The 14251-nt window shown below is 34.2% G+C and overlaps 2 protein-coding genes across 4 annotated transcripts in view; one reads left to right on the plus strand and one right to left on the minus strand.

The window, feature by feature from the left end:
* Nucleotides 1-103: 103 nt before the first annotated feature.
* LOC113511566 (E3 ubiquitin-protein ligase NRDP1) lies at nucleotides 104-5080 on the minus strand. Of its 3 annotated transcripts, none has more exons than XM_026895196.3 (7): nucleotides 4801-5080; nucleotides 4580-4722; nucleotides 4182-4264; nucleotides 2495-2700; nucleotides 1752-1910; nucleotides 941-1071; nucleotides 104-532 (listed from the first exon to the last, which is right to left on the minus strand). In XM_026895196.3, the coding sequence occupies exons 1-7, from the start codon at nucleotides 4888-4890 to the stop codon at nucleotides 394-396; spliced, it is 951 nt and encodes a 316-aa protein (XP_026750997.1). In that variant the 5' UTR covers nucleotides 4891-5080; the 3' UTR covers nucleotides 104-393. The 3 variants fall into 3 exon arrangements, with proteins under 3 accessions (XP_026750997.1, XP_026750995.1, XP_026750998.1); XM_026895194.3 differs by having other exon boundaries at nucleotides 941-1074; XM_026895197.3 differs by having other exon boundaries at nucleotides 1755-1910; nucleotides 4801-5079.
* Nucleotides 5081-6395: 1315 nt separating this feature from the next.
* The window catches only part of LOC113519954 (cyclin-G-associated kinase), a 32478-nt gene continuing 24622 nt past the window's right edge, over nucleotides 6396-14251 (plus strand). The window contains 4 exon segments of the mRNA XM_052894793.1: nucleotides 6396-6659; nucleotides 10557-10961; nucleotides 11385-11482; nucleotides 13395-13620. Of these exon segments, the coding sequence (XP_052750753.1) occupies nucleotides 6527-6659; nucleotides 10557-10961; nucleotides 11385-11482; nucleotides 13395-13620 (862 nt within the window). The 5' untranslated portion in view covers nucleotides 6396-6526.

Raw genomic sequence — 14251 nt, forward strand, 5'->3', positions numbered from 1 at the left:
ACTAACATAACACAGCACTCAATCACTGATCATAACATTGTAAAATATTTTATCATGAAGAACATTTTACTGGCATTTAATATCTATTTCATTTTTAACACTACATTTTTTAAAATAGTTGCGGAATGTTTAGCACTCCAATTTGAATACAAAATAATACTATAAACAAATATGTTTCACACTTAAAAATACTTTATCAACACTTGTATCAAACAATCATAAACAATTATACAAAATCATTGGTCTTTATGATCAGAGAAGACATTCTTCATGGAAATATAACACTTAACTGATGCTCAGCGACATTAATTCGTTAGTTGCTAGTTTTAAAAGACGCGACTGGCACAATTTCATTTCTAAATGTTCCACAGTGTGTTGTTGTGATCATATGTGCTATTCAATGCCGTGCGCGAAGATCATCACCAGTCCGGGCTCTACCATCATGTGTTCATCTACATGTGTGTTATCACACTGTAGTACGAGAACGGCTTGTTTGCCTGGCACTCTCTTGCAAACATACTTTTCATATAACCTGTGAATAATTTCAATTATTAATATTTCTGTTTCTAAAAACATCTCCAGTGACTCATGTTTCTGATACATTTTATATTTTTAAGCAATGTTTCCCATTGTCTACTTGTTTGCCATTCCAATAAATGTAAAAAATATAATAATTGTTTAACATAAGATACTTATAATACATCGCAGCGCAATACAATTTAGTATCACGATGTCGAACATCTTCCTGACGTCATACAAACTTACGTTGTGCTGACCTCAGAAATACATATAACGCTACTCGGTCAATTAGACTTTGCAAAAATTGTTTTATCTTGTAACTAAGCCAACAATACATGTTTATAAAATTGTATTAAATTGTGACACCGTATTTTTATATATTAAGATATGAAATTAGATAAATATTAACTAAAAATTAAACCTTCTATTGTTTTGTCTAGTTTCAAGTGATGACAGTCCAGGCGGCCACCTCCGTTCGTGGCAGTTTTCCATGAGGTCGTCTATAATGTGTGGTGGACAGCCTGATTCTGATAAGCTTCGCTTGATCATCATCTGCTGAACAAAAACATCAGTTGTGTAAACATTCACAACTTTGTTTTTACAAAATTTAATTATTTATTAAATTATATTGTAAATGATATGATTTTTATATAAATATATATATACATTTTTTGTACAAACTCAATACAAACTTAGAATGACAAACAAACTGATGGCCCATCTAATGGAAATTGGTAACCGTCGCCTATAGACATGAGCAATACCATGGACATAACAGAGTATATTGTTTCGCCCATAATATCACTATGCATTGCCATTCCTGAGGACTCAGGTGTTATTCCTCTGTACCCAGTAAATTCACTGCCATACTTCACTGCCCACTTTTCAAACCGAAATTGAGTCATATATTAGTGCAATAAACCTAAATGCAAAAACATCATAAAAAATAAAAAAAATTATTTGAACATATTATCCAAAAGTCAGTCTTTTTTGTAGGTGTAAAATAATTAATCTAAATTGATTAAATTTTATATATGCTCATATCATATTATTAAGTAAAGACAATATATTAAGTCCTCTAGTCAACAAAAAAACAGTTCACCTAATATACTATTCCCTTGCATTCTATTTAATATACAGTAAGGAATAAGGAAATGAGTAAAAATAAATGAGTGCATACATATAAATATAGCGGAATATTATAACATAAAGAGTGCACAAGGCGTTATTACCACCTGCAGGACGTCGTCGGGAGTGGAGATCATGCCGCCCCATCGCGTGACCCTCGCCCGCGCTAGCGAGTTCGCCCAACGCACTACCTCCTCACGTTCCATTTGGTCGGCCAGCGCTCGCATCGTCGGGTTTGATAAGCGCATCGCTCGCATGAATTCCTGCAGCGGAAGTTATACGATAATTGGTCATTATGCAAAAATGATTACATATGTTGCGTGGATATTTATAATTGGTAATACAAGTTACTTGGAAATTAACGTGAATCCTAGTAATAACACAAATGTGAAAGTTTGTAAAGATTTAGTTAATTTCTTAGGATTTTGATGTTTATTACTATCAAGTTTATATGGGTGAACATATTTGAATGAAATTTGCTACACAAATAGACTATGTTGTATAATAAAATGTAGATGGTTAAATCAGCAGGACAAAACTAATTTTAATAATATTATAAATGCAATAGTTTGTAGGGATAAGTAGATGGATGTTTGTTATTCTTTCATGCAAAAACTACTGAACAGATTTTAATGAATTTGATACACAGATGGGTTACAGACTAATTTAAAACATAATGTAACTTTATACACCCGCGGGGAAAACCGCGAGGTTCGGGTATTAGCTATATTAAAATAAATGTGTAAAAAATTCATAAGTTTATATAACTTCTAAATACTTTTTTGTTCAGATATTGGAAAATATAATTTTCTCTTAATAATTTGAAACATGATCTTATTTAACTTACTTTTAATAATGCTAATTCTCTTTTGTGTTCATTGATGACAAGCCTCTGTTCAGCTAATTCCTGTTGGTACTCTGTGAGCTTCCCCTGCTGGGTAGCTATCAAAGCTCGCAGTTCACGGACACAGTTATGTTCTGCAAGCTCATCTTTAGGTATTACGAGGCCGCAACCAGCTTCACAGGGCATGGGCCTCTTTGGATTATATTCGCCTATAATATAATTATTGGCATATGTTAAATAATTGTTTAATCAATAAATAAATAAAAGTAGCATATCACAACATCATAATTTTACTAACATAAGAGATTAATGATGATAATTGATGATAAAATGTGTGTCCTCCTCTATTAGTAACATTTTTCGTTAGTGGAATTCCACCATGTTAACCATTAAATAAAATATAAAAGGGGGCATTACTGATATAATTTTTTTTTGTACAATCATTACAAAAAAAATAGTAAATTTTTTTATGTTATATATAAAACAAATACATATTTTAAATACAATAAACCTCAATTTGATAATGTAAACACTATACATCTACATAGTGTACAGTTTTGTATAGAATATATAAATTTTCATGAGTCAGTATAGTTTATGTATGATTTATAGATTTTATTTAAAACATGCATTTTAAATTATTATAATCAAATTCTCAAATAATATTATTTAAAAAAAATCTTCTCTACTTTTTATCTTTTCTACACTGCATCTGCAATTTGTCTACTTAATTAAACTTAAACACAAACTAACTGGCTGGCAATGCACAATCTAAACCTGTGTGTGCATTCTGAATGATTATTTTAAATCAGAAATTGTTTAAATATTTTTTTTTTTTAATTTAATAGATGAAAATTGAATAGTAACCCAGCCTATGCTATTAGTTCATGCTGATGGGTCACCAGTGAGGAATGATGGGTGACAATGACCAGATCAGTTAGTCCAACATGATGAATTCATCAAAAATTCATCATGGTGAATTTTCATTAACCTATTAGAATATATTGCTAGTAATGGGCCTGTAAAATCTCATTACTAACAATTCTTTTCTCCTCAAATCCCTCCCTCAAATAAGTTCTCCCTCCTTAAATAAGTTACCACCAATAAGAAATTGAAATAAATTCCTATAAGAACAGTTAAAGAGACCATTTGACTGAAGATACAACAGATAGTCTTATTATAAATGCAGTCAGTATGTAAAGTAATTGCAAAAGTAACTGCTTTTTTTATTGCATATAATAATGTACAGCATGCACTTCAATTAAATTTAATTAAATTAACTTTAAACTAAATGGACAATAAAGTAATAGGTAATTGATTAATAAAAATTACTGTTTAATTTACTATATTTCATTTATTTTACTTTATACTAGAGGCCTACTGTAGTTTTGCACAGGTTTAAATTAAGTTATACTGTGCCTTCTGTAAAAAAAAATTAAATGACAGTAACAGTCATACCAAAATTTGATAAAAAGTTAAAAAATAGTAAAAAGACCCTGACAGCAACTTTATTTTATATTACAACATATAGATGATATACTATTATTTTGATAGAAAAAAAGGTTTGTTTACTAATTGTACCAAGCATATAATATAAAAACAGATAATAAAATAAATAAATCAATAAAAACAAATAAATAAAATACATAAAAAAATTGTTATATACACTAAAGAAATTAGGGCTACATACATTCTACTAAATGGGAGGGCAGAGAGTCCAATTTCAAGACAGCATTGCAACCATGTGGAGCATTATCACAACTTGTGCACAGTCTGGAATGTAAACATAACAAATAAAAATATAATATTAATTAACATTATGTGTATCAAACATATTCAGCAAATAATATATGTATGAAATTCTAATTTAGTTATAGAATTATTTTTACAAAAGGATCTTGATTTAAATTAGTAGATTTGCCCTTTACATTACAACATGATATCTATGTATAAAATTTAGGAACATAATATATTGTTTATCTTATATTATTAACACAGATATAAGCACATGTTTTTATAAAAAAAATAAAGCACAAATCTAAAATGATAATTTAATGTTGTGAATATAAATTAAAAAATAGCATTCACCTGGAAAGGAGATTGCGAAGTATTCTCGGGACTGGCCTTAGTTGGCTCGATGTGACGGCCTGACGATCCACGGGGCAAGTAGGCTGTCGACTTATCCATTCAGTGATACAGGCTCGACAGAAAGCGTGCTCGCAAGCTGGAGCCTACAGGAACATATCATACATTTAAATTGTAAAAATTAATAACAGTTAAACTAAACCAAAAAAAAAAAAATCACGTACTTGTAATGGATCCTCAAGAACTCCTGAACAAATAGGGCAAATGAGTTCTTCGTCAACGTCACCTTGAAACCTTTTTATTTCAAAGCCCATGTTTTTCTTGCTACGTTTTCGATATAACAAACATGAGTTATTCTTTTATAAAACTTAGATATCTACAACAAATTAAGATAATACAAAATATTCTAATTTATCAAGAATAAAAATAAGAAACACTGCGACTGCGAACTCTGTTTTTCTTTTTCATTCTTATTAGCACCACAGATTAGTGAAAACTGTATCTAAAAGACTAAGAACATAAAAAACAACACCGAAAGCACAGATCATACAAAAAGCCACAGAATAAATGATTATCATAGATTAGAAAGACTAGTAGTAGTAGATTTTTTATTATTATTTTTTTCATTTATTGCGACTTTGGCAAACTCCATCACCCAAAAAGTAACAATTACAAGGTAACATAGTAGTAGATATATTGAAAAAAATATTGTCATTTAATTTATGGTCAGTACAGCGTTATTTATAAGTTACCACAGTCGTTTTATTATCTGATCTGGAAAATGAATCTATGCAACCACAAAGAAGTTTCAACATAATGAAATACAATTCATAGAGTGACATAACTATACATATTATGTAACCTTTGTCTATAATATCAACATTACTACATATCATAATGGATCTGCTATTGTATTAAAAATTAAGTTAATTCTATGGCACTATTTCTTTCAATTGATCTTTTAGACCATTATTTTAATTTAATAATTTCACGAAATTACCTATAATAAACTAAATTGATAATAATTTAGTTGGAATAAAATTATTGGAAATATTAGTCCTTACAATAAAAATTTTGCCATGTATCTCAAGTTGAATTTTTAATTTTAAAAATTGGCTTAGAAAAATGGCGTGTTGATACAAAACGATATAAACCATAGGGAAATATTGGTTTAATTCAACTAAAAATAATAATACATTGTTATTATGATAGACAATAGTAGTTAAAAAAGGAATGTCACAATCTTAAGTCAATGATAGAAAAAGAAACAAGTATTTGTAAAGAGTTTCATATACTACACGCGTCAGAATTAATCCCATTATTAGTAGAAAAATAAAAATCAATGACGTAGTTGCATAAAATCTTTTGAATATTTTTTACCTAAAGTAACACAGCCCTGACAAAACCCATAGAGAACAGCCCGCAGATACAACCCTTAATATAGGGAATCGTAGTAATTAACACTAAATGCTCCATAAATAAAGTGTATTCTGGGTTTAGAAGATAGAAAGCCTTGAGTTAAGTTGTAGCCAGAATACACCAGCAAGTACTATCGTTAGTCTATGACTTGAGTACTTATATTCTACATTTATAAGAACAAGCGATTGAGACAAACGCAAATAAAAATTGCATACGTGCTTTTCTGGTCATACACTGTAATCGTGTACGGTATATATAAATTATAATTATTTATATTTAATCTACTCTATGTTAAGTTGCCAAATTGCCAAACAATTCTGCCAGGCAAAATACCCTAATATCGGGGTGAACGCCACAAAAAAAGAAGAAAAAAAAAAAAAAAACAATTCTGCCAACCAATCAGCTATTGAGTCAATTGACAGCGAGTCAGCGACAGCCATTGTAAAATGGACCCAACTAGAGGGTGCTGATTAAAATTAAGTTATTATTTTCTTTATTCATTGTATTTAAACCACAAAATAATCATTCAAAATGAGCGTATTTAAATCGGCCATGGGCTACTTCAGTTCTGGAGGAGCCAATGGTGGTAGTGATAATGATTTCGTCGGTCAATTCGTTGAAATCGGAAACATGAAACTGAGAGTGAAAAAAGTAATTGCAGAAGGTAAGTTGAATAGATCAAAATTATGATCATGAATTGTTATACTAAGATAGCGTACTAATGTATACTTTTTTGATTCTGATTATTTATAATTGGATCTAGATGTAACTAAGGTCGTCGCACTTTACTAACGTCATGGCACGTATTTAAGGGGGCGGATGATAAATTTCTTAATAGATTTCTATTGACAGACTGTATATGATGCAGGTCCATTTCTTATGGTAATCTATGAAAGAGGTCTATCTTCAGCAGTGGACAGATAATGACTGAGATGATGATGATATGATACCGAAGGTGCATCACGTCTTCATGTCGGTGTTTTATTTTGCACATATATTTAAATTGTCTAAGATACAGCTGCCAACATTTACATACTTCCATGAGTTTTGTCACATTTATTATGTAAAAAAAAATTTACAACTGCTCAACATTTAACTTGGTGTCTCATGTTTATTTTTCATAATTTTTTTACCTTATGATTTTGAGGAATGCATATGACAATATATTTTTGTTTACATATGAGTGTCATTCGCACACAGTGATTACTGTGGTGATTTAGATAAATAAAAATAATACTTTTATATTTAGTAGGACCTGAGAGGTGAAAAGCTTACAATAATAACATTAAAATACATTACATGCACTTGTACAAATATAAAACAATCTTATTGAACTAATCTTCATATTGTAATTAACATGAAAATCATACTTTTGTCTGTTTTTTAATATTTTTTTTATACAACAATGGCTTTTATGAATGCAATTTGACAAATTGTAATCTGCATAGGTATTTCTTTATATTTATTACTAGTTAGTACATTTCAGATACTATATAAAGTGCCTCCCTACCTTCGGGATATAATCGGGGCCTATCTCGAAGACCGGGAAATTTTCTGTGTCGGGCGAAACGGTATGATAGTACAGAGGGACGTACAACGCGGCGTTCCGCAGGGTGCGGTTTTGGGACCGGCCTTGTGGAACGTCGGCTATGATTGGATTCTGCGGGGCGCACTCCTCGCGGGCACAAGTGTCGTCTGCTATGCTGACGACACATTGGCTACTGCCCGGGGACGGGACTTCATGCAGGCTGTCCGTCGTGCCACAGCGAGCGTGGCACTAGTTGTCGGTCGTATACGTCGGTTAGGGCTCAAGGTGGCGCTCGAAAAGTCGGAGGCAATCTGTTTTCATGGCCCCCGGCGAGCGCCACCCCCAGGAGTCTACATGATGGTCAGTGGACACAGAATCGAGGTCAAGTCTCACATGCGTTACCTGGGGCTTGACCTCGACAGCAGGTGGAACTTCCGAACTCATTTCAGGAATCTGGCCCCCGCCTTATGGCGGCGGCTGGTGCACTCAGCTGGCTGCTGCCTAATCTGGGGGGCCCAGGAGATAGCTGTCGCCGCCTATACATGGGGGTAGTGCAATCCATGGCCCTATATGGGGCTCCCATCTGGGCGGGAGCCTTAAATAGGATGAATGTGACCTGCCTCAACAGGCCACAGAGGGCCATGGCCATTCGAGTCATTAGGGGATATCGTACCATCTCCCGCGAGGCGGCATGTGTGCTGGCAGGGTCCCCGCCCTGGGACCTAGAGGCAGAAGCTCGCGCGTCGATCTACAAATGGCGCGCGGAGCGACGTTCCCGGGGCGAGTGCCCCACCGAGAGGGAAATGAGTTTACGGAAGTCCTGCGCTCGGCGGATCCTTCTGGAGAAGTGGGATGAGAGGCTGGCCGACCCAGGGGCCGGCCTGAGGACCGTCGAGGCTGTCCGCCCAGTGCTGAAACACTGGTTGAGCGGGCGGCGCAAAGGTCCACTGACCTTTCGGCTGACACAGATACTGACCGGTCACGGTTGTTTCGGTCAGTACCTGTGTCAGATTGCGAGAAGAGAGCCGACAACTGAGTGCCATGAGTGTGGTTGCGACCGGGACACGGCACAACATGTTCTAGAAGAATGCCCAGCGTTCAGTGCAGAGCGCCGCGTCCTGGTTGCGGAAGTGGGGGGTGACCTCTCGCTGCCGAATATAGTTCGGAGGATGGTCAGTAGCGAGAGGTCGTGGAATGTAATACTCACCTTCTGTGAAGCGGTAATGTCGCAGAAGGAGGCGGCCGAGCGGGAGCGGGAGAGTGCCCCCACCGCTCCCGTCATGCGCCGCCGCCGAGCCAGACGAAGGAGAAGGGGCGCGCCCAACTCTGCCTCTTCCGTCCCCCCCATTAGGGTCGGGGTGTTGCCTTGAGGGAGGCACACCCTTCATATGACCCTAGGAGGTGCGCGCACGTATCCGTGCCCTCCTGTGATGGTAGGGTGGGAGGGACATTCCCCACCCTAACTAAGAGAGGAGGCCTGCCCTACACCACCTACAGGGCGGGCCGTCGCGTTGGATACTCGGTAGTCGTACAAACGGGAACCCGGGATCCAACATAAGCGCCTCGAGGTACGTCGTGTGGTTTTTAGTGGGTACGAATCCCACACACCCCAGCTGCCCTCCCTTCGGCAGATGGGACGGTCTTTCCGAAGATTTTCCACACGGAAAAAAAAAAAAAAAAAAAAAAAAAAAAAAAGGGTAGTAAGAGTTGCAAGTATTTATGAGCTACTGTGGTTGCTAACCGAATTTTGTTCTATATTCTCTTTTTCAAATATTACATTATTTATTTCCCCTTAGAAGACCCAGAGAGAGTATGAAATAAATTATTGATTGTGATACAAATGTAATAGATTTGAATGTAATATAATAAACCAGAAGAGTTTGTTTCTTAATAGCTTTTTTTTAAGAAGGTTAAACACGATACGACCAAGGCCAAAGCTGCGGTATATAACTAGTGTAATATAATCTAAGTATAAGATAATCTCTAGGATGATATATATAATATATTATAGTTCGACTACTAGGCATAGATATCATCACATGACGGGGATATAAGGTCATATTGATATGGTAACCCCGTAAGTGAAGTGAGGAATGATGATAGGTGAATATGAAAGCACGTCACTTAGTCCATCGTGTCGAATTCGTCAATGATTAACGATGTGGAGGTTGGTCTGACAGAGTATATTGCTAGCAATTGGGGCCGCTTGTCTTCGTTACAAATAATCCCTTCTCCCCCTGATGAGGATATTAACCTTTTTTTTTTATACAACTTAGAGTGGCAAACAAGCTGACGGCCCACCTGATGTAAAGTGGTAACCGTCGCCTATAGACATGAGCAGTACCATGGACATAACAGAGTACACTGTTTCTCCCTTGATACCCCCCATGCGTTGCCATTCCTGAGGACTCAGGTGTTATTCCTCTGTACCCAGTAAATTCACACCATATCCCACCCTTCAAACCGAAATACAGCAATGCAAACAAAACTGCTTCACGGTTGAAACACGAATAGGACAGAGGTACCCAAGCAATCGACTTTTGTACAAAGTCTTCCTCTGGTAACCGGTCAACCTCATGTTGGCCAGACTGATTGCTATACAATTTCGAGTTTACCTTTTCTTATACTGATATATTGTGCTTTGTTCTCTTAGCCACTTACTTTTTCCGGCACCCTGGGGTTATATTCTTATCCTTTATATATCTTACTAGCTTTTTTTTTTCTCAACACGTCGTACGTGTGGATTTTAGAAGTAGAAAAATCAATGAAAAGATCATTTTAGATGTCTTATCAAAATAAAATAGACTTCCAGAAACACGACAGTGAAAACAGCATCCAATTTGGCGTAGTAGCTTTTGCGTTATGACAGAATAAAAATACAGACAGACAGATAAAATTTTAAAAAAAGTATTGGCTTCTTTTGCTCATATTAAGACCTCTCTTGTCAGTTTTTCTTAAATATATTCCATGTGCAGGCATCGTTTGGTTAATATATTAGTAAAATTAGTGTTTAATCATGCTGTTGGCTTTCAGGTGGATTTGCATTTGTTTTCGTTGCTCAAGATGTATCATCAGGTACAGAGTACGCTCTAAAGAGGCTAATGGCAGCTGATGAACAAGCAAACAAGAATATTATCCAAGAGATTAGTATATTAAAAAAATTATCCGGACACACTAATGTAATTAAGTATATAGCAGCTTCCTTTATTGATAAGTCAAAGACGAGCCATGGGATGAGCGAGTATTTATTGTTGACTGACTTATGTACGGGGGGCAGTTTGATGGAGGCTCTACAAAGTAAGGGGCAAGCGTTCCCCTTGCCAACGATCCTACGAGTATTCTACCAGATGTGCCGAGCGGTTCAGCACATGCACGCCCAAGTTCCTCCTATAGCTCATCGTGATCTCAAATTAGAAAATTTCTTAATATCCAATGAAGGTAAGGGAAAAGAATATGTTTAATTATTATTAAATAAAAACACTATTATAAAAAAACATGTTCAGATTTAATAATGACGAAATATAATTTGGCTTTTTCTGTCTGTTCCGCAAAGAACTTGCAATGACGATTAGAGATATAACCATGAATATTATTTAAGAAAAATGTTAGATTTTTAATATTCTATTCTATTACATATATATACATATAATAGGTATAATATGTATATAATATATACGTATATAATATATACGTATAATATATATACCTGTACTTGTACCAACATTATTGACTTTGATAAGTTTATATTTCGTAATAGATGTAAATATCAACTATATACTTAACATGGTAATGAACTACAGACATGTGGTACAATATTTCTAATAATTGTATATTGATTTTATATAAGTTTGTCTTTTTTAGGTACAATTAAACTATGTGATTTCGGATCCGCAACTACAGATGTTTACACTCCAAACCCATCATGGAGCGCTAATCAAAGAAACATGTTAGAGGAAAACGTAAGTAACGTAATTAATGCTAATTCATGAAACGTAAAATTTTGTTTTTTTTTTTTAGACAATAAATGTACACAATTTATTTATTTTTCTTTGCATCTTCAAGTTTTTTTTATCTATAGATTAAATGGCAACCCCGTTTACGCTTTCGGTATACGCTGGCAGTCAATTAGCCCAGTTTGACAAATTCATTATTAATTATCGATGATGTCCAGCGTCGATTGCATGGAAGTCTTTCTAGATATATTGTTAGCACTGAAGCTGCTAGTTCACATTATTAACATGCTCCTAAGTGGTATTGCGATATCACGAAATCACCACGCGCGAATTCATCGCGTGACTGGGATAAAAAGTAGCTACTGTCCTTCTCCAGCCCAAAATGCCCCAAGTACTGCATGTGTACCAAATTTCATGATGATTAGTAGACCAAATGTCGTCAATATGTAACAAACAGACAAACAATTTTCATTTATTGAAATATCAATAATAAGTAAGGATTTATTTATGACGTCTACCGAAGACTACAGTGTTATGTTTCTTGTATTAAAAAATAGTATTACACTGTGTCAGCCTGAAACAAAATACATTTCTACAAATTAACGCATGATTTTTATGTATTGCGATAAAAAATATCCTATAATATAAAATTATATCATATGGTTATTATATTTGTATATCAAACTTTATTTAGTTTATTAAGTTCGTTTAATTGGTGAGATTATAACGAATTATGGCAACTTCGCACATAACTGTAAATTTTCAATAATTATTAAACTTTTAAAATCTTTCTTATTAATTATTTAAAAAGTGCTCTAACTAGTGAACTAAAACGTTAATCATGCAATAATATTCTTATTAAACTGTCACCGAAAATTTGGATTTTGATGGCAAAAATGTATTTGCAAAATTCCAAAGCAAAATATAAAGTACCTGCAATGTTTTTAATGGTAGATTAATATTCAACGTGTTGTATGATTAAAGTTTTAGCTCTAACTTTTTAAATAGTCAACTACTAACTTCACTTTTTAAATAGTCAGAAACATTAAAAAATTTTCATTGTTTTTAAAAATTGATACATAATTGCGATGTTCCCGTACTTCGTTAAGCAAATGTTATAAATACTCTCAAGTTTGAGTAACAAACACCTCGAATTTTTATATTTATGATTAAGTACTAGTTAGGTCCTACGGTTTTGCCTTTGTAAATATAAATATTTAAGCATAGCTCTGCGAAGGTGATATTATTATGTTCTCAAAATTACTCATGTAGCTTAAACTAACTCAAGGAACCGACAATCGATGGGGTAGCAATGTATTCTAATGGCGACCTCGTATAGTCAAAAATAATGTCCTACATTATTTTTTACTATACGCCCTACCGTTAATATACAGAGCAACGAGTGACGACCTCAAAATTGTTGCTGTAGGGCATCAGTGGAATCAGAGGGTGTAGTCCTGTTTCCTATTGCAATTTATGAGGGAGATCTAAATTCAGCAGTGTTCATTCAACGGTCTAAATGATGATCATCATCATTATATCAGCCGTTAACTGTCCACTGATGAACACAGACTTCTTCCTATTAGGTTTTAAGGCCAGTGATTGCCACGTTTGGCAGGCTGGTTGGCAACTGCAGTTAGGCTTTGGTGATATTTTACTCCTGATGCCCATCCCTCGACAATTAAGTTCCGTTAGTCGCCTCTTACGACACACATGGGAATTATTAATGTTTACTATCAATTATTTTGTCGAATTAAGCATTTTTAATAGTATTTTTTCACTTTTTACTTAATATCATTGTACATTGTCAGTTTAATTGTTGTAAGCATATTGTTGGTGTCTTTTATAAATAAATAAATATCAGTAAGTAATAATGAGTGTAGCTAACTTTTATTAAAACTTCTTTAATAATTTTCAGCTGGCCCAATTCACAACACCTATGTACCGAGCACCAGAACTTTTAGACACGTGGGATAATAGAAAAATAGATCATTCAGTAGATATATGGGCGTTGGGATGTATATTATACACTCTATGCTTTATGCAGCATCCGTTTGAGGACTCCGCAAAATTAGCCATTTTGAATGGAAATTACAATCTTAATCCCAACGATCAACGTTATAAATGCTTTCACGAGATCATAAGTAAGTACCTTCATATAACATCATTTTTAAGATGTACCTCGATTTTGTTTATAGAAATGGCAAAAATTAATTTTGATTCGATTAATAATCTTACTAAATATATGAAACACACCGATGAAAGGTCATTCAGCTGTGTGTTTGTGGATAGTTTAGGTTTAAAATATTTAAATTTTAGAATCTAAAATCATGTGTTTATAAAAAACAATGGCTTGAATCGTCTCAAAATTAACATGGGACCAACACGATAGAAAACCCCTTTTGATTGCTAAAAACTTCAAAATAGGTTAATAATTGGTGGCATACATATAGACAATGTTTTTTTTTTAAATTAATGTTCACTTAATACAAACCTATCAACCAAATTTGTATGTATTTAGGTGTTCTTTATGTTTTCGACTTATCTATTTTAGATTAGTCAATGAGCGGTATTAAGATTTTATATTATGTATTAGATAGATAAGTTTTTTCTTTTTCCAGTCTGCTAATTGATAAGTAACTATATAATAAGGTTAATCCCTCAGTATATTGATGATTCATTGAGTTAAATACTGTTTATGATATTGCGGCAGTCTCTTATATATTATGATTCTATTACCAAATTTCTAAAACCCCAAAATTATAGTTCTGTGTC

This window comes from Galleria mellonella, unplaced genomic scaffold (assembly GCF_026898425.1).
Source record: "Galleria mellonella isolate WM207_F2 unplaced genomic scaffold, CSIRO_AGI_GalMel_v1 utg117, whole genome shotgun sequence".
Classification (NCBI taxonomy): domain Eukaryota; kingdom Metazoa; phylum Arthropoda; class Insecta; order Lepidoptera; family Pyralidae; genus Galleria; species Galleria mellonella.

What these genes read in the sequence shown, in the direction of transcription:
- LOC113511566 (XM_026895194.3), bottom strand. Translation starts at nt 4,890, where the DNA reads ATGGGCTTTGAAATAAAAAGGTTTCAAGGTGACGTTGACGAAGAACTC. An exon ending in TTCTTGAGGATCCATTACAA is followed by an intron (nt 4,723 to 4,800) that starts GTACGTGATTTT and finishes ATGTTCCTGTAG; the next exon opens with GCTCCAGCTTGCGAGCACGC. An exon ending in GAGAATTAGCATTATTAAAA is followed by an intron (nt 1,911 to 2,494) that starts GTAAGTTAAATA and finishes CTTCCGCTGCAG; the next exon opens with GAATTCATGCGAGCGATGCG.